Here is a 19796-nt window from a genome sequence, read left to right on the forward strand (position 1 = left end):
TCCCAGAAGAGGACTCCCACCAGTCTAATAGGTATCCCCTATCCTGTGGATAGAGGATAGCGTTTTGTAACTGGAATACCCCTTTAACTGTAGTTTTAAAGTGATGTTTTCTTAATCATGGTGTACATCTGTTGTAATTCTGATGGGAGGTGGTAGTGGGCCAGTGGCCGGACATAGGACATGGGCTTGAGGATATAGTGGACTCTCTGGATTTTTGTGAGTTTTGAAGGTGGCAGTTCTGTTTTGTTGTTGTGTAAAAAACTTGAATTACATCTTTTTATTAAAGATTTTTTTAAAACAAACTATTTTTAAGCTTTTTTTTAATTTTTTTTACTACTACTGTACAGTCTATATTAACAGCGTGTTCTTCTTGTTATATTAGGTGACATTCCATTTTCGGACTTTAAAATGTGATAGTGATAGAACGGTTATTGACGACAGCAAAATAGTTGGAGTTCCAATGGAAATCATTATTGGCAACATGTTCAAGCTGGAGGTATGGGAGATGCTGCTCACTTCAATGAGGATCGGAGAGGTGGCTGAATTCTGGTGTGATGTCACTGTGAGTATATTACCTCTCAGTTTTTTATGTATTTGTTACACAGCACTTTTCAGCAGATTTATGCCGCTCTAACTGGCGTCACGAAATACCAACATACTCCCTGTTTACAATGAACAGCATCTTACTGTGAAACGCGCCAGTGTTATGAAAAAAGACAGTCATCGGCAGAGTGTCCACTGGGCGTCTCCCATCTGGCCTCTCCCTGCCTGTCTCAACTTGATTGACAGGTCTCTCCCTAGCATATAGCAGACCCTGGCAGACCCCTCTCCTCATGCCCGTCTCTTCTTAAATCCATATTGTCTATGAGGCACCACAGCCTTTCAGATTAAATCAGAATTAATTGTAATTAGGAAGTGTGCCAGTATTTCTTGCTGACAGGTTACCTTTAATCACCTAACTGTTTTGCTCGGCTGCGAGAAAAGTATTTAACTGTTTGCCAGAGCTGAGCTCGGGCAGAAAGTGTAGGGGGGAGGGCTGCTTTAGATGCTGCTATCTCCTCAATGGTAGCACTAGCAGCTAGTAACATTTCACTAGTCTAGCTGCAACAGAGAAAATATCACTGTTAGAAATCGAGTCAGGAGTAATCTGGTGTAAAACTTAATGATTTTCCTATTTCATGACGTAAAGTCATAGTTTTATTAAAGACACGGAGGCGAGTATTGCTTTCTCCTTCTTTACTGAACCACCAATAGCAGCAAAGAGAAAAAATGTACATATAAGGAACCATAGCAACCAAGGTCCCTCCCCACTGGCCCCTATAATAGGCCGCTCTTCCTCTGTGACTTCCTCTTTCTTTGAACATCTGGTGCTGACATCCCGAACATCCCAACGATAACTCCGAACTGAACCGACATCACGAACATCCCAGCGATGACTCCAAACTTTAACTGGAACAGACAGTCCAACGCCCATGAAGCGTAATCAACTAGCCAACCAGGCTAAACTGCAGAACACATCCACCGGAAAACACAGCATCCTGTAACGGAAAGACTTCATCCTGGAAAATAAAACAGACCATAGGCCTAGGTGAAACAACATCTCAAGACAGAATGTCCAGACGCCACCTTCGCCACTGGAAAAACAGGTGACAAGTGACCGAACACAATAAAAATTTTAATAAATAACATGAAATACAATGTCAATGCAAGAACATTAGGACAATAAAAACCTAAACACAATAACTTAAAGGTTAATAATACATAGAGGCAATGATACATGACCCCTGTAACAAAAAACCGCAAGAAACCCCCAAGGGAGGGAATAGGGTGGGCAATACTCGCCTCCGTGTCTTTAATAAAACTATGACTTTACGTCATGAAATAGGAAAATCATTAAGTTTTACAGCAAGACACGGAGGCTTCGTATTGCAAGTTCAAAGCCCGTCAATGATCGAAGCAAACAAATTAGATGGAGGGCGGAAATAGAACTCCCTGAACGTGGTAACATTGGACCAATCAGCCAGACGCATAACATCCTCTAATCTGGCTCCCGACACCGCCAAGGCGGTGGCAGAGGCCCCACGCGCAGAATGGGCCGTGAAGACCGACGTGTCAACACCCGCTAATGACATGACCCATTTAAGCCAGCGTGCTAACGTGGGGCTAGAAACCGGTCCAAAAGGATGACGAATAGAAATGAACAGCTGAGAGCTGGCCGGAGACCGATGCGCCAGCGTCCTGGACTCGTACTCTTTAAGGCACGCCACTGGACATAAGATCGGAGAGGCAGGAAAACTGGGGTAGGACACGAAACGTATGCTGGTCTTGGTGCGACGCGAGATGTTGAAAGTAACCCCCTCCGGGGTAAAGGAACGCACGTCGTGATCAAGAGCCCTCACATCCGAGACCCTCTTGCACGAAATAAGGCAAAATAACGCCAACAATTTAGCTGACAATTGCCTAATTGTGAGGTCAGAGTTCCCGGGCCAGGAGGCCAAGAAGGTAAGGACCAGGGAAACGTCCCATGTTGTGGAAAAACGAGGACGCGGGGGACGAGATAAACGAGCCCCCCTTAAAAGGCGAGAAACCGAAGGATGTTGGCCAGCCGCGACGCCCTCGAAACCCGCATGTGTAGAAGAAATAGCGGACCTAAAAAAGTTAATGGTCCGATATGCCTTCCCCACCTCGAAGAGAGAGGTGAGAAATTCTAGCAGGTGGGTTACAGGTACCGAAACGGGATCCAAGTCCCGTTCCACGCACCAGTTAGCCCAAGTTCTCCAGGCTGCCCGGTACGACTTCCTAGTGCCGGGAGCCCATGCACTGTCCAATAGCTGTCGAGTTGCTGCCGAAACTCCCTCGAACGATCCAGGTGTCCGGAGATCCGACATGCCAGCAGCTGCAGGGATCCATCGAGTAGAAGGGGATGTTGTAGACCCAGAGGGTTGTGGAGGAGATCCGACCGGGTCGGGAGAAGTACAGGAATCTCCACTAGTATCCTCAGCAACGAGGGGAACCAGACCTGAGACCCCCAGAACGGAACCACCAGAACTAGGTCCGCCTGCTGACGAATCACCTGCAAGAGTGTCCTCGGAATCATCGAGAATGGGGGAAACGCGTACAGGCGGGATACCGACCAATCCTGGAGGAACGCATCCACTGCTAATGCCTCCGGGTCCGGACGCCAGCTGTAGAACTGGGTGAGTTGTCTGGTCAGCCGTGATGCGAACAGGTCGATAGACATCGGACCCCACAATTCCGAAATTGCTGAGAAGACCAGAGGATCCAACTGCCAATCGCTGCCATCCGATAGGTAGCGCGAGTTCCAATCCGCCTGAACGTTGTTCAGCCCCGGTAAGTACTCCGCCTGGACCATGATGTCTCTGGATAGGCAAAATGTCCAAAAGTCTTTGGCCAAACGAGCCAAAGTCGCTGAGCGAGTGCCCCCCAAACGGTTGACATACTGGACTGCTGATATATTGTCCATACGTAACCTGATGCACGCGTTGGCGATCCCGTTGGAAAAACTCTTCACCGCAAAAGATCCCGCCAGGAGCTCCAACGCATTGATGTGCAGGAGGGACTCCTCCGCTGACCAGGGGCCCCCCGTGGATACACCATTGCAATGGGCACCCCAACCCTGGAGGCTCGCATCCGATTCTATGGTCAATTCTGGCAGGAAGCCGAAAATCGCTCTGCCGTTCCACGCCTCCAGATTGGCGATCCACCAACTTAACTCCTCTCGGGCCTCCAAGTCCAGCACCACCGCGTCCGCAAAGGATGCACCGGTCCGAAGATGGGCGATCTTCAGTCGCTGGAGCGCACGGTAATGTAACGGGGCTGGAAACACCGCCTGGATGGACGAGGCTAATAGACCGATGATGCGGGCCAGGTGACGCAATGAGAGATGGGGTATGAGGAGCGCATGTCTCAATTCTTTGCGGATCGCCCGCAACTTTGCCGTCGGCAGACTGAGGGACTCTGAGAGAGAATCCACCGTGAATCCCAAGAATTCCATCCTCTGAGCCGGGATGAGGCAGGACTTCTCTATGTTGAGGAGGAATCCGAGATCCGAAAGCAAATCCGACGTCCACTGGAGATGTTCCAGTAATCCCACCCTGGATTCGTGCATCAGAAGGATGTCGTCCAGGTAAATGATTAGGCGGACGCCCCGAGTACTCAACCATAACACGACTGGACGCAGCAACTTGGTGAAGCACCAAGGAGCTGAAGACAGTCCGAATGGCAGACAGGTGAACCTCCAGACCTCGCCGTTCCACCTGAACTGGAGCAGGTCCCTGGAGTGAGTGGCCACTGGGACCGTCAGGTAGGCATCCTTCAGGTCCAGCTTTACCATTCAGTCCCCAGGAACTAACAAGTCCCGAAGAAGATGGATCCCCTCCATTTTGAAATGCCGGTAGCGAACTACCGCATTCAGCGCGCGCAGATTGATAACTGACCTCATCTGTCCACCCTTCTTCTGGACAAGGAAGATATTGCTGATCACAGCCCCTCGTGACGGGGACGCTCGTTCGATCGCCCGCTTCTGTCTGAGGGAGCACAACTCCGCGTCGACAAGAGCGCAATCTGGGTGTGACAGGGGGACAAGTGGCGGGGAGGGAACAAGGTAGGGAGACCCCGTGAGCTCTATGTGAAATCCCTTGACCGTGGTAAGGACCCACGGGTCTGAGGTAATGAGACTCCAAGCGTGGGAAAAGCGCTGGAGTCTGCCCCCTAAACAAGGCACCATAGAATCCCCGGTCTGGGGAACACTTACCCAAGGGTCTGCGATGGTTGGGGTTGCCCCGGAAGGAGCGAGAACGCCACTGATTTCCTCTGGAGGCAAAGAAGGGAGACGGGTTACGTTGCTCCTGGAAGGATGGACGATGTCCACCAAAACCTCTATTTGCTCCACGGGCCTGGAAACTAGCACGGCCGGACAGGCGGCCCCTACCACTGCCGGCCCGATCAGAGACCCGACCCTGGAATGCTCTGCGCATCGAGCTCTGGGCCTTGTCAAGCGCAGTAAAGGTGCCCACAAAACGACTCATGTCTTTAATGAAAGACTCGCCGAAAAGGAGCCCCTGGGCCTCTTTTCCCGCTTCAGTGAGCGCTAGATTAGCCAGCTTAGGGTCTATCTTGAATAAGATTGACTTGCGCCTCTCAATCGCCACTGCCGTATTGGCGCTACCGGTAAGGCAAATGGCCCGCTGGGTCCAGCCCCGTAATTCCTCGGGGTCTATTTGGGATCCCTCATTCCTAGCCGTCTCGGCCATCTCCAAGATCTTGGTCAGTGGACTAAGGACATCTAAGATCTTGTCCTGGCAGCTGCGGAGAGCTGAATCCAGGCCTTTCTTTGAGTTCCAGCCAGTCTTGGCCAGAAATTGCGCCATCTTGGGGTCTACTATTGGGGTGTCACACACCTTATTGGGTACTACTGGTCTGGGACACTCTGCCCTGAGCTTATTACGTGACTCGCGGGAAAGCGAGTGACGGACCCAATGCTCTAAGTAAGCCCCCACATGGGGAGAGGGGAGCCATTCCGCCGAACGCGGGTGATGTAAGGACTCAGGGTCGAACATAGGTTCTCCTGAGTCATCTAACACGACCTCAGAACGGTTAGCATAGCTAGAGGACGCCACATCCTTGGCAGAGGAGGCCGCCGTAGCGGAAGTCGAGGGGCCCTGAATTGGGGGGGGTGACATCCTCCTCTGTCCCGTAATCCATGTCTGCAAATGCCTCCTCGTCTGAAGCTCTATCAGAGTCAGACAATTCCGGTAATTGCGCTCTCGCGCATTTCCATGTCCGCGCCCGTTCTGCCTGGCGGGAATAGGCCCTTTTCCGTGAGCTAAGCACGGTCTCTGGGGTGGCAAGATGCGCACCAGTCACAAGCTCCTGTGTCGCAGGAGGGTCATTAGAGGTAGGCTGCAGTGTGGCAATGGGGTCCTGCAAAGGTACAGTGAGAGGTGGGACGGACAGAGCCTGGGTAATGGTTTGTGAGAGAATGGATGACATGGAGCCCATGGCTGCCATAATCGCATCCGACACAGAGCGCTGCAGGGCCAGCGCCTGTGCATCCACCTCAGTGGAGAGACATCCCTCAGAGGGTGAGGGGGGCCTACTGGCCGTCTGAGGGGGAGTAGTTGATGACATCCCTACAAACTGGCCTGATTGAACTGTAAACCGCACTAATATTAAACCCACAGGGTGGGAAGAGGTCACCTGAGAGAAGCGCTGCAGTGTCAAAAGCAGGGAGCAGGAGCCGCCGACCGAGCCATGTGTAGTGGCCGAATGTCTGGAGGAAGCAGGAAGTGCTGTAGCTCCGCCCCCAAAAGCCCGCGAATCGCGGCAGCCAATCCCAAGATGGCCGCCGAGATCTCGCGAGATCTCGCGGCCCCACCGCTCCGGGAGCGTCAGGGATGGTACGGCGGTTCAAGGGGACAGAGGACCCGCCCACCGAGCACCGGGAGCCTCGCTAACAAGCCGGTAGGTCCATAAGGGTCCGAATTAGTTGGGCAGGGTAGCGAACTCTCCCTGGGATAAGGGAGTAGGAAAAAGAAAAGGGGGGCAGATGCGGGAAAGCGTCCCTGGAAGCATCTAGCGCGGTGATAAGCGCAATGGACTAGAGTAGCCGCCCCAGCCAGAGGCAGGCGCAAAAAAACAACAAATAGGGGCGCTGCAGGCAAGCAGGGTTAGTCACCCTGGGGTATACAGCGCACAATAGACACCAAACATCAATGACATAAGCAAAGAAGAAGATGTACTTAACTTGGTGGCAGCAGCAAAGAAAGAGGAAGTCACAGAGGAAGAGCGGCCTATTATAGGGGCCAGTGGGGAGGGACCTTGGTTGCTATGGTTCCTTATGTGTAAATTTTTTCTCTTTGCTGCTATTGGTGGTTCAGTAAAGAAGGAGAAAGCAATACGAAGTCTCCGTGTCTTGCTGTAAAAACTGCTTTTACTTTCACTTTCAGCTGCATTCACCGCATCCCGATTTCTATCAGTGATATCTTTACTTATACTGAACATATTGCTGTCATTCTGGTATTGTTTGAAAGCTTGGAATACCAGCTTTCAAATTATACAAAGTCCATATCTCTAAAGCTGAGGAGGAAAGAAAAAATAATAAAATATACAGAAATGTGGCATTATCATTACTGTAGTGACCCACATAATAAAATTATGTTATATTTACCACCCAGTGAACGTCAAATATATTCCACAAAATAATGTAAAATTTGCAATTTTTTATCCTTCCCCTAAAAATAAAATACAAAAAGTTATTTTATACACTATATATATATATATATATATATACACATTATATATATATATATATATATATATATATATATATATATCCAGAAAATCACAGGGCAGCACTCCTAGCTTCAAGCAGTTCAGGTGCCAGCGTTATCCCCTTGGTCCTGGGGTCCAAACACAATCCAAATAAATATAACGCAGCACTCCTTGGATAAAAAAGTGCAAAAATTTGATTTTTATTCAACACATGTTGATACAGGCAACGTTTCAGCTCTCTCACAGAGCCATTATCAAGCCAAGTGATGCGTAGATTTGCGTAGATTTAATGTATATAGTGATGGATGGCATGGAGTCGCTACATGATGGGACACTGGCAATTGGCCAGATGTCCACATGCGGCGACTATAATGCCTCTCTAATGATTCATCCTGTGATATACAGAAACACACAGGGTGGGAGGCGGAGTCAAACATTCGCATGTTGCGATACTGACCTGCCCCGAGCGCCGGGTTTATGATGCACTACGCCACGAGGGTAACCCAGGCGGAGTAGGCAGAGTGACACGCCGAGATGGAGCGATGCTCCATCTTTGATATAGCGCTGCGAGAGCACAAGGTAACTGAAGGTTATGGATTCCTGTGATCTGCGGTTTTCTTACAGGTGTGAATTGTGATTGAGCAAGCCATGGATGTTTTAACTACTGTCACTATTGGGTGAAGCACGATTGCACTTTACATGAAGCACTAAGAAATTGAAGATAATCACGGATATGTGATGCACTTTATCTGAGAGCGTCAGAATGCTGCTACACCATGAATTGTCACATGAGAATGAATTGTATTTTTACTGAGTTTTTATATGCACCAGTGTGTAACTAATCAGGAAATTAGCACAGATTACTTCCTGCAATGTCTCTATATATGCACAGTCACTTTATTGTATGTTTCACTTGGCTTGATAATGGCTCTGTGAGAGAGCTGAAACGTTGCCTGTATCAACATGTGTTGAATAAATATCAAATTTTTAAACTTTTTCATCCAAGGAGTGCTGCGTTATATTTATTTGGATTATATATATATATATATATATATATATATATACAGTCAGGTCCATAAATATTGGGACATCGACACAATTCTAAATTTTTTTGCTCTATACACCACCACAATAGATTCGAAATTAAACGAACACGATCTGCTTTAATTGCAGACTGTCAGCTTTAATTTGAGGGTATTTACATCCAAATCAGGTGAACGATGTAGGAATTACAACAGTTTACATATGTGTCTCCCACTTGTTAACCTCTTAAGGACATAGGGCGTACAGGTACGCCCTTGTGCCCTGGTACTTAAGGACACAGGGCGTACATGTACGCCCTGTGTATTTTCGATCACTGCCGTGCGGCTGGCAGTTATCGGAACCCGGTGCCTGCTCAAATCATTGAGCAGGCACCTAGGCTAAATGCGCGGGGGGGTCCCGTGACCCCCCCATGTCGGCGATCGCGGCAAACCGCAGGTCAATTCAGACCTGCGGTTTGCTGCGATTTCTGCAGTTTCTGGTCCCCGCGGTCAGAAACTTTATATGCCTAAAAAAAGTTTTATTCACCCCCCCCTGCACCCCCGAATGATTTTTATGGTGGCGGGAGGTGCAGGGGGAGGGTTGCGGGCGGTGTGGGCGGTGCGGGAGGCGGGCGGTGCGGCAGGCGGGATCGCGATCCCCCGCCCGCCTCCCCTTGTATAATCGTTGGTGTCTAGTGGGGATACCAGGGTGCCAGCACATTGCTGGCACCCTGGTATAAACGGCTGACATCTGCGATGCGATGTCAGCCGTTTAACCCTTTCCATACAGCGGTCCGTACGGACCGCTGTATGGAAAAGGTTAACAGCGCAGGGAGCTCCCTCCCTCTCCCATCGGGGGGCTGCTGTACCTTTGCAGCCCCCCGATGGAGAGGGAGAGAGCTCCCAGACAGCCCCCCGAGAGATCCCCTCCTTACCCTTCCCCGTCTGCGAAGTTCTGAGCAGTACTGAGCAGACGGGGAAGGTTCCCATGGCAACAGGACGCCTCTCAGGTGTCCTGCTGTCCATGGTGCTGAACAGATCTGTGCTGAAAGGCATAGATCTGTTCAGTGTAAGTAAAATACAGTGCAGTACAATATATATTGTTCTGTACTGTATTATACAGACATCAGACCCACTGGATCTTCAAGAACCAAGTGGGTCTGGGTCAAAAAAAAGTGAATAAAAGTGAAAAAAAAGTAAAAATCAAAAAACACATTTATCACTGATAAAAAATGAAAAAAATAAAATTCCCTACACATGTTTGGTATCGCCGCGTCCGTAACGACCTGATCTATAAAACGGTCATGTTACTTTACCCGAACGGTGAACACCATAAAAATAAAAAATAAAAAACTATGATGAAATAGAAATTTTGCCCACCTTACTTCCCAAAAAAGGTAATAAAAGTGATCAAAAAAGTCGCATGTACGCCAAAATTGTAACAATCAAACCGTCATCTCATCCCGCAAAAATCATACCCTACCCAAGATAATCGCCCAAAAACTGAAAAAACTATGGCTCTTAGACTATGGAAACACAAACATGATTTTTTTTGTTTCAAAAATGAAATCATTGTGTAAAACTTACATAAATAAAAAAAAGTATACATATTAGGTATCGCCGCGTCCGTATCGCCTGGCTCTATAAAAATATTACATGATCAAACCCCTCAGATGACCACCGTAAAAAAAAAAAAAAGGTGTAAAAAAAGCCATTTTTTGTCATCTTACATCACAAAAAGTGTAATAGCAAGCAATCAAAAAGTTATATGCACCCCAAAATAGATGCCAATCAAACCGTCATCTCATCCCGCAAAAAATGAGACCCTACTTAAGATAATCGCCCAAAAACTGAAAAAACTATGGCTCTTAGACTATGGAGACACTAAAACATTTTTTTGGTTTTAAAAATGAAATCATTGTGTAAAACTTACATAAATAAAAAAAATTGTATACATATTAGGTATCTCCTCGTCCGTGACAACCTGCTCTATAAAATTACCACATGATCTAACCTGTCAGATGAATTTTGTAAATAACAAAAAAAAAACGGTGCCAAAAAAGCTATTTCTTGTTACCTTGCCGCACAAAAAGTGTAATATAGAGCAACCAAAAATCATATGTACCCTAAACTAGTACCAACAAAACTGCCACCCTATCCCGTAGTTTCTAAAATGGGGTCACTTTTTTGGAGTTTCTACTCTAGGGGTGCATCAGGGGGGCTTCAAATGGGACATGGTGTAAAAAAAAACAGTCCAGCAAAACCTGCCTTCCAAAAACCATATGGTCTTCCTTTCCTTCTGCGCCCTGATGTGTGCCCGTACAGCGGTTTACAACCACATATGGGGTGTTTCTGTAAACTACAGAATTAGGGCCATAAATACTGAGTTTTGTTTGGCTGTTAACCCTTGCTTTGTAACTGGAAAAAAAATATTAAAATGGAAAATCTGCCAAAAAAGTGAAATTTTGAAATTGTATCTCTATTTTCCATTAAATCTTGTGCAACACCTAAAGGGTTAACAACGTTTGTAAAATCAGTTTTGAATACCTTGAGGGGTGTAGTTTCTTAGATGGGGTCACTTTTATGGAGTTTATAATCTAGGGGTGCATCAGGGGGCTTCAAATGGGACATGGTGCCAAAAAAACAGTCCAGCAAAATCAGCCCTCCAAAAACCAAACGGCGCACCTTTCACTCTACGCCCCGCTGTGTGGCGGTACAGCAGTTTACGGCCACATATGGGGTGTTTCTGTAAACAGCAGAGTCAGGGCAATAAAGATACAGTCTTGTTTGGCTGTTAACCCTTGCTTTGTTAGTGGAAAAAATGGGTTAAAATGGAAAATTAGGCAAAAAAATGAAATTCTCAAATTTCATCGCCATTTGCCAATAACTCTTGTGCAACACCTAAAGGGTTAACGACGTATGTAAAATCAGTTTTGAATACCTTGAGGGGTGTAGTTTCTTAGATGGGGTCACTTTTAGGGAGTTTCTCCTCTAGGGGTGCATCAGGGGGGCTTCAAATGGGACATGGTGTAAATAAACCAGTCCATAAAAATCAGCCTTCCAAAAACCATACGGCGCACCTTTCCCTCTACGCCCCGCTGTGTGGCCGTACAGTAGTTTACGGCCACATATTGGGTGTTTCTGTAAACGGCAGAGTCAGGGCAATAAAGATACAGTCTTGTTTGGCTGTTAACCCTTGGTTTGTTAGTGGAAAAATGGGTTAAAATGAAAAATTAGACAAAAAAATGAAATTCTCAAATTTCCTCCCCATTTGCCAATAACTCTTGTGCAACACCTAAAGGGTTAACAACGTATGCAAAATCAGTTTTGAATACCTTGAGGGGTGTAGTTTCTTAGATGGGGTCATTTTTGGGTGGTTTCTATAATGTAAGCCTCGCAAAGTGACTTGAGACCTGAACTGGTCCCTAAAAATTGAGTTTTTGTAAATTTCTGAAAAATTTCAAGATTTGCTTCTAAACTTCTAAGCCTTATAACATCCCCAAAAAATAAAATATCATTCCCAAAACAATTCAAACATGAAGTAGACATATGGGGAATGTAAAGTCATCACAATTTTTGGGGGTATTACTATGTATTACAGAAGTAGAGAAACTGAAACTTTGAAATTTGCAAATTTTTCCATATTTTTGTTAAATTAGGTATTTTTTGGTGCAAAAAAATTTATTTTTTTGACTCCATTTTACCAGTGTCATGAAGTACAATATGTGACGAAAAAACAATCTCAGAACGGCCTGGATAAATCAAAGGGTTTTAAAGTTATCAGCACTTAAAGGGACTCTGGTCAGATTTTCAAAAAATGGCCTGGTCCTAAGGTGTAAAAAGGCTGTGTCCTTAAGGGGTTAAGGGACCAAAAGTAATGGGACACAATAATAATCATAAATCAAACTTTGACTTTTTAATACTTGGTTGCAAATCCTTTGCAGTCAATTACAGCCTGAAGTCTGGAACGCATTGACATCACCAGACGCTGGATTTCATTCCTGGTGATGCTCTGCCAGGCCTCTACTGCAACTTCCTACTTGTTCTTGGGGCATTTTCCCTTCAGTTTTGTCTTCAGCAAGTGAAATGCATGCTCAATCAGATTCAGGTCAAGTGATTGACTTGGCCATTGCATAACATTTCACTTCTTTCCCTTAAAAACTCTTTGGTTGCTTTTGCAGTATGCTTTGCGTCATTGTCCATCTGCACTGTGAAGCGCCGTCCAATGAGTTCTGAAGCATTTGGCTGAATATGAGCAGATAATAATGCCTGAAACACTTCGGAATTCATCCTGCTGCTTTTGTTAGCAGTCACTTCATCAATAAGTACAAGAGAACCAGTTCCATTGGCAGCCATACATGCCCACGCCATGACACTACCACCACCATGCTTCACTGATGAGGTGGTATGCTTAGGATTATGAGCAGTTTCTTTCCTTCTCCATACTCTTCTATTCCCATCACTCTGGTACAAGTTGATCTTGGTCTCATCTGTCCATAGGATGTTTTTCCAGAACTGTGAAGGCTTTTTTAGATGTCGTTTGACAAACTCTAATCTGGCCTTCCTGTTTTTGAAGCTCACCAATGGTTTACATCTTGTGGTGAACCCTCTGTATTCACTCTGGTGAAGTTTTCTCTTGATTGTTGACTTTTGTTGACTTTGACACACCTACCTCCTGGAGAGTGTTCTTGATCTGGCCAACTGTTGTGAAGGGTGTTTTCTTCACCAGGGAAATAATTCTTCGGTCATCCACCACAGTTGTTTTCCACGGTCTTCCGGGTCTTTTGGTGTTGCTGAGCTCACCGGTGCGTTCCTTCTTTTTAAGAATATTCCAAACAGTTGTTTTGGCCACGCCTAATGTTTTTGTTATCTCTCTGATGGGTTTGTTTTGTTTTTTCAGCCTAATGATGGCTTGCTTCACTGATAGTGACAGCTCTTTGGATCTCATCTTGAGAGTTGACAGCAACAGATTCCAAATGCAAATAGCACACTTGAAACGAACTCTGGACCTTTTATCTGCTCACTGTAATTGGGATAATGAGGGAATAACACACACCTGGCCATGGAACAGCTAAGAAGCCAATTGTACCAATACTTTTGGTCCCTTAACAAGTGGGAGGCACATATGCAAACTGTTGTAATTCCAACACAGTTCATCTGATTTTGATGTAAATACCCTCAAATTAAAGCTGACAGTCTGCAGTTAAATCACATCTTGTTTGTTTCATTTCAAATCCATTGTGGTGGTGTATAGAGCCAAAAATGTTAGAATTGTGTTGATGTCCCAATATTTATGTATATATATATATATATATATATACACTCCTTTAAAGAATTATTAGGAACACCTGTTCTATTTCTCATTAATGCAATTATCTAGTCAACCAATCACATGGCAGTTGCTTCAATGCATTTAGGGGTGTGGTCCTGGTCAAGACAATCTCCTGAACTCCAAACTGAATGTCAGAATGGGAAAGAAAGGTAATTTAAGCAATTTTGCGCGTGGCATGGTTGTTGGTGCCAGACGGGCCGGTCTGAGTATTTCACAATCTGCTCAGTTACTGGGATTTTCACGCACAACCATTTCTAGGGTTTACAAAGAATGGTGTGAAAAGGGAAAAACATCCAGTATGTGGCAGTCCTGTGGGCAAAAATGCCTTGTGGATGCTAGAGGTCAGAGGAGAATTGACCGACTGATTCAAGCTGATAGAAGAGCAACGTTGACTGAAATTACAACTCGTTACAACCGAGGTATGCAGCAAAGCATTTGTGAAGCCACAACACGCACAACCTTGAGGCGGATGGGCTACAACAGCAGAAGACCCCACTGGGTACCACTCATCTCCACTACAAATAGGAAAAAGAGGCTACAATTTGCACGAGCTCACCAAAATTGGACTGTTGAAGACTGGAAAAATGTTGCCTGGTCTGATGAGTCTCGATTTCTGTTGAGACATTCAAATGGTAGAGTCCGAATTTGGCGTAAACAGAATGAGAACATGTTTCCATCATGCCTTGTTACCACTGTGCAGGCTGGTGGTGTTGGTGTAATGGTGTGGAGAATGTTTTCTGGGCACACTTTAGGCCCCTTAGTGCCAATTGGGCATCGTTTAAATGCCACGGGCTACCTGAGTATTGTTTCTGACCATGTCCATCCCTTCATGACCACCATGTACCCATCCTCTGATGGCTACTTCCAGCAGGATAATGCATCATGTCACAAAGCTCGAATCATTTCAAATTGGTTTCTTGAACATGACAATGAGTTCACTCTACTAAAATGGCCCCCACAGTCACCAGATCTCAACCCAATAGAGCATCTTTGGGATGTGGTGGAATGGGAGCTTCGTGCCCTGGATGTGCATCCCTCAAATCTCCATCAACTGCAAGATGCTATCCTATCAATATGGGCCAACATTTCTAAAGAATGCTATCAGCACCTTGTTGAATCAATGCCACGTAGAATTAAGGCAGTTCTGAAGGCAAAAGGGGGTCCAACACCGTATTAGAATGGTGTTCCTAATAATTCTTTAGGTGAGTCTATATATATATATATATATATATATATAAATATATATATACACCCCAAAATGGTTCAACTAATTCCACAAAATAAAATATTTTCATAAAGAGGTGGGTGCTGATCGCTGCAGGTCTGGCTTTTTTAGCCAACCAGCCATATGATGTTCTGGCACATAGGATATTCCAGTGTGAAACACTATCATCTATGACCTCCTCTACAGAAAGTCCAGTCCCAATAAGGAAACCTAGATAAACTGGTCAAATGTGTAGCAAAATGGCAGATGAAGTTAAACGTTGATTAGTGTATGGTTATATATTTTGAGGGAAAAATGAAATCATCTATTTGTTTTGGAATTTGATAACAATTTTAGTGAGTCTTCAATGAAAACAGAATTGGCTATAGTTTTTTAATAATACACATTATAGTATGCAATGCCAGTCTGCTGAATTAAAAGTCAACAAGATATTCATTTATTTATTTTTTTATTAGGAAAGGTATAACTTCTTTAAAAGAATGCATTATTTTAACCCTTTATAAAGTATGCAAGTCAAGTATAGGGCACCGGTCCATAAAAGATATACAGTATGTTACGGCCCCTTTGGCATCGAATAAATAACAAGAGGAGAGCTTCTGACGGGTGCAGTAGTTTTATTCTTTTGGAACAAAGGTGCGCAGCAGGGTTGAATATTATTTTCTTTATCTCCTTGAGCACCGTAAACATGAATATCGTAAGCACCATAGCACCATAGCACCGTGAAAACTGTAAATGACATACAACACACTTATTTACAGTTGTCACCAAAAAGGGGGTTACAGGGTTAATTACAGTTGTCTGCACACACATCTAATTACATTGAACATTCAAAGAAACATGGTTACATGCAAAGTGCCTTGGATTATACAGTATAGCGTATTTAAAACCAAACAGCATGAACAGGGTTTATCTCTAGAACATATACACCTTTATAACAATGCACACTTTTCTGCATACCTCGATCCACTTGCCAAGGGGGGTACAAACTTTAAGCTTTAGGGATTGTCTGCAGACATCTTCCATGAAATCCTATGCAGACAGCTAACATGTGGCATCTGAGATACAGGAAAAGGCTTTCTTTCTAAGACAGGAGAAGGAGTGGTCTTGTAATCCTGCTGATCAAAACATTCTCCAGGGAACCAAAGGGAGGCAGAAAGGTTCCACCCAGCAGTAAGTGCTGAACAAGATCCACAATGATAAGCGGACAGTTACACTCCCACCAAATTATGTTATGATGAACATAACCTAAAAGTCATACATAATTTACGGAACATAACCTTGGCCGCTATAAAACATGGTACATCATACACAATTTAGCTTATAGGTACCTCTGTAACTGGCTACTGTCTTGTGTGGTGGTATGCTAGTGTATCACTAAAACTGAACTTATTTGCTTTCTATGAGGACTACTAGCTTTTGAATAGGACGTTCAATAATCGAAGGTTTTGATACATAGTCCTTCTTATCTTGCAATCTTCTGTCACCTACTAACACCTTGACTCGACGAACTAGATCATCCTTTTCTATTGTAGTTTCAATTACACGTCCTAGTTGCCACTGGCATCTGGGAGACATATCATCTTTGATTATGACAATGTCATTTACTTTGAGGTTACGTCGAGGTGTGTGCCATTTCTGTCTTGTGGAAACACTCATGAGGTATTCTCTTTTCCACCGACTCCAGAATTGTTCTGCTAAATATTGCACTCTACGCCACCGTTTAGCTGCATATACGTCTTCCTTTACGAATTTCCCAGGTGGAGGTAATGCAACCTTGGATTTCATCAGGATGAGGTGGTTTGGAGTTAGAGGTTCTGGCGCCTTGGGGTCATTGATTCCATCGACAGTTAAAGGACGACTGTTAACGATGGCCATGGCTTCATAAAATAGCGTTCTAAGAGAAGCATCGTCTAGTCTACTTGAACATTGGACTGTTGTAGCATTTAGCACATTACGAATGGTTCTAATTTGACGTTCCCAGACTCCACCTGCATGACTTGCGGAAGGAGCATTGAAGATAAACTCACACTGTTTATCAGCTAGGAAAGTTTCTAGTGCCTTTGTGTCACATTGCTTCAGGGCTTCTTTAAGTTCGTTCTTTGCTCCTGTGAAGTTTGTGCCTTGGTCACAGTGAAGTTGGCAAACGGCTCCTCTTAAACTGATGAAACACCTTAAGGCATTGATGAAGGAATCTGTAGATAAATCTTCAAGCATTTCGATGTGGACTGCACGTGAGGAGAAGCATGTGAAGATTAGACCATACCTCTTGTATTCCTTTCGACCTTGTTTGGTGATAAAGGGACCAAAACAGTCCATACCACAGTATGTAAAGGGAGCTGAAACTTCTATGCGTTCTTCGGGGAGCTCTGACATACGCTGCTCCTCTGTGGGACGCCGGAGCTTTCGACACTGTACACATTTATGTATTAACTTGGCGACTGACTTGCTTCCACCAAGCACCCAAAATCCATTTGCTCTGAGTTCTGTTAGAGTTTGGCTGCGGCCCTGGTGATGAATGGCTGCATGATAGTGGGACAGGATTAACTGGGTAATGTGCCCTTCTTTTGGGAGGATGACTGGGTGCTTTGTTTCTTGACTAAGAGTTGATCTTGACAGCCTTCCACCAACACGAAGAAGTCCTTGAACCAGAATGGGGTCAAGGCAGCTAAGAGGGCTTGAACTTGGGAGACTATCTCCTCTTTGAAGGAGTTTTAGCTCTTGGGGGAAAACTTGCTGTTGAACTAGACCTATCACTACCTCCCTGGCCTCCTTACGTTCCTCCACAGACACAAGATTGCTGCAGTGATACGTCTTCGTTTTTATTCTCCGGATTCTTGCAATCACCTTAATGAGCATTGACCAACTGGAGAACCTGCTCAGACGATTTAGAGTATCAGTTTGTTCATTGGCTTGTGATGCAAGGGTTGTAACAGGTTTGACTTCAGGGTCGCCTACAATTAGTTCTGCTGAAGAGCTTGAAGATGCGTGCACTTCAGATCTCCAAAGGAAACTAGGCCCAGATAACCAACTTGAGGTGGAGATATCCGCTACATGTAGACCCCTGGATGCATGGTCGGCTGGGTTTTGTGTCGTATCCACATAATGCCACTGGGTTGGATCTGTAATCTCTCTTATGAGTTGAACACGATTGGCTACAAACACGTGAAACCTTCTTGCTTCGTTATTGATATAGGCTAAGACTACTTGGGAGTCTGTCCAGAAGAACTCTTTGTCAGCTTCTATTTCAAGTTCTGCCTTCAACATGACACTCAACCTTGCTGCAGTGACGGCAGCTGAGAGTTCAAGCCTTGGGATGCTCACAATCTTCGTTGGTGCAACTCTCGCCTTGGCCATTACGAAGCTGCAATGGACTTGATCTCTGTCATTTTTGTACCTAAGGTACGAACAGGCACCATATCCTATGTTGCTGGCATCGGAAAAGTGGTGTAGTTCCAATTTCATTCTGTTACCAAAGTCTGGGGGATGGTAACATCTGGGTATCTTGATTTCCCTTAAAGCTTGCAGACTACTCTTCCAAGCCTCCCACCGTGGACATAAGCTCTCAGGAAGTGCTTCATCCCAACTGATGCCTCTGCGGCAAAGCTCTTGGAGAATGCACTTGCCACTCAGTATGAAGGGGGCTATGAAGCCTAGAGGATCATAAAGGGAGGCTACGACTGACAGGATACCACGACGAGTTGAGGGTTGATGCTTTATGCCAACACTGAAACTGAAGGTGTCGTTTTCAATTGACCACTGAATGCCAAGTACTTGTCCTTCTGTTGTTGAGTCTGGGCTAAGTTTGACAGGTACACTAGTTGTTGCTCTTTCTGACGGAGCAATACAGGACAGGACGTCCCTTTTATTAGAGTTGAACTTATGCAGTCGTAGGCCGGCATTTTTACATAATCCTTGAGTTTCGAGGATTAGATTCGAAGCTTCGCTGACTGTTGGAACGCTAGTTAGGCCGTCGTCGACATAAAAATTCTTCTCGATGAAGGCTGATGCTGAGGGATGTTCTGACTTATGTTGTCGTGCAAGATACTTAAGGCCGAAATTGGCACATCCTGGAGAGGAGCTGGCACCGAAAAGGTGAACTGCCATTCTGTATTCTTTCGGTTCTGTTTCCAACTGACCGTTCTCCCACCAAAGAAACCTTAAGTAATTGCGCATTTCTGAAGGGATATAGAACTGATGGAACATCTTTTCAATGTCGCATATCACAGCAACTGCTTCCTTCCTGAAGCGACAGAGGACTCCCACTAGAGAGTTTATCAGGTCGGGACCTGTCAGCAAGGTATCGTTTAGGGAGATGCCTTTGAACTTTGCTGAACAATCAAAGACAACTCTTAACTTGTCTGGCTTCTTGGGGTGATAAACCCCGTGATGTGGGATGTACCACACTGTCTCTTCCTCTGATAATGAAGGGGCTGGTTCTGCATCACCTTTTCTGATTGTTTCTTCCATGAATGCAGTGTAGTGTTCATGGTACTGTCTATTTCCCTTTAATCTTTTCTTTAGATGATGAAGTCGAATAAGGGCCAGCCTCTTATTGTTTGGTAGTGCCAGTTGACTGTTGTCTTTGAAGGGTAACGGCATCTCGTAGTGTCCATCTTTCCTTTTCATTATAGTTTCCGAGAGAAACTGCACGAAGCGAACATCATCTTGAGACACGTACTTATCTTCATAATTTCTTTCAATGAAGTCCATTTCTAAAGCCTTTAACACATCAGCGACCGGCGGCATTGGCATTTCTTTCACTGCGACTCTGTGTACGAAGCTCTGGCTACCCTGTCTATCAAGATGTGGATTTGCTGATCCTACAATGCTCCAGCCGAGCATAGTTTTTTGAGCGAAGGGTTCATTTTCGGAGCCGATAACAACCTCCAAGGGAGCCAGTGCTGATGGGCAGTCATAACCGATC

The 19796-nt window shown here is 45.2% G+C and overlaps 1 protein-coding gene across 2 annotated transcripts in view; it reads left to right on the forward strand.

Annotated features, from left to right (window-relative positions):
- The window catches only part of AIPL1 (aryl hydrocarbon receptor interacting protein like 1), a 115712-nt gene that overhangs the window by 47594 nt on the left and 48322 nt on the right, over positions 1 to 19796 (forward strand). The window contains exon 4 of one of the 2 annotated variants that reach the window (XM_040423479.1): positions 383 to 562. In XM_040423479.1, coding sequence (XP_040279413.1) covers positions 383 to 562 — 180 coding nt within the window. The remainder of the gene's footprint in view (positions 1 to 382; positions 563 to 19796) is intronic. The other variant, XM_040423480.1, reaches the window with a different exon arrangement.

This window comes from Bufo bufo, chromosome 3 (assembly GCF_905171765.1).
Source record: "Bufo bufo chromosome 3, aBufBuf1.1, whole genome shotgun sequence".
NCBI classification, from domain to species: Eukaryota; Metazoa; Chordata; class Amphibia; order Anura; family Bufonidae; genus Bufo; species Bufo bufo.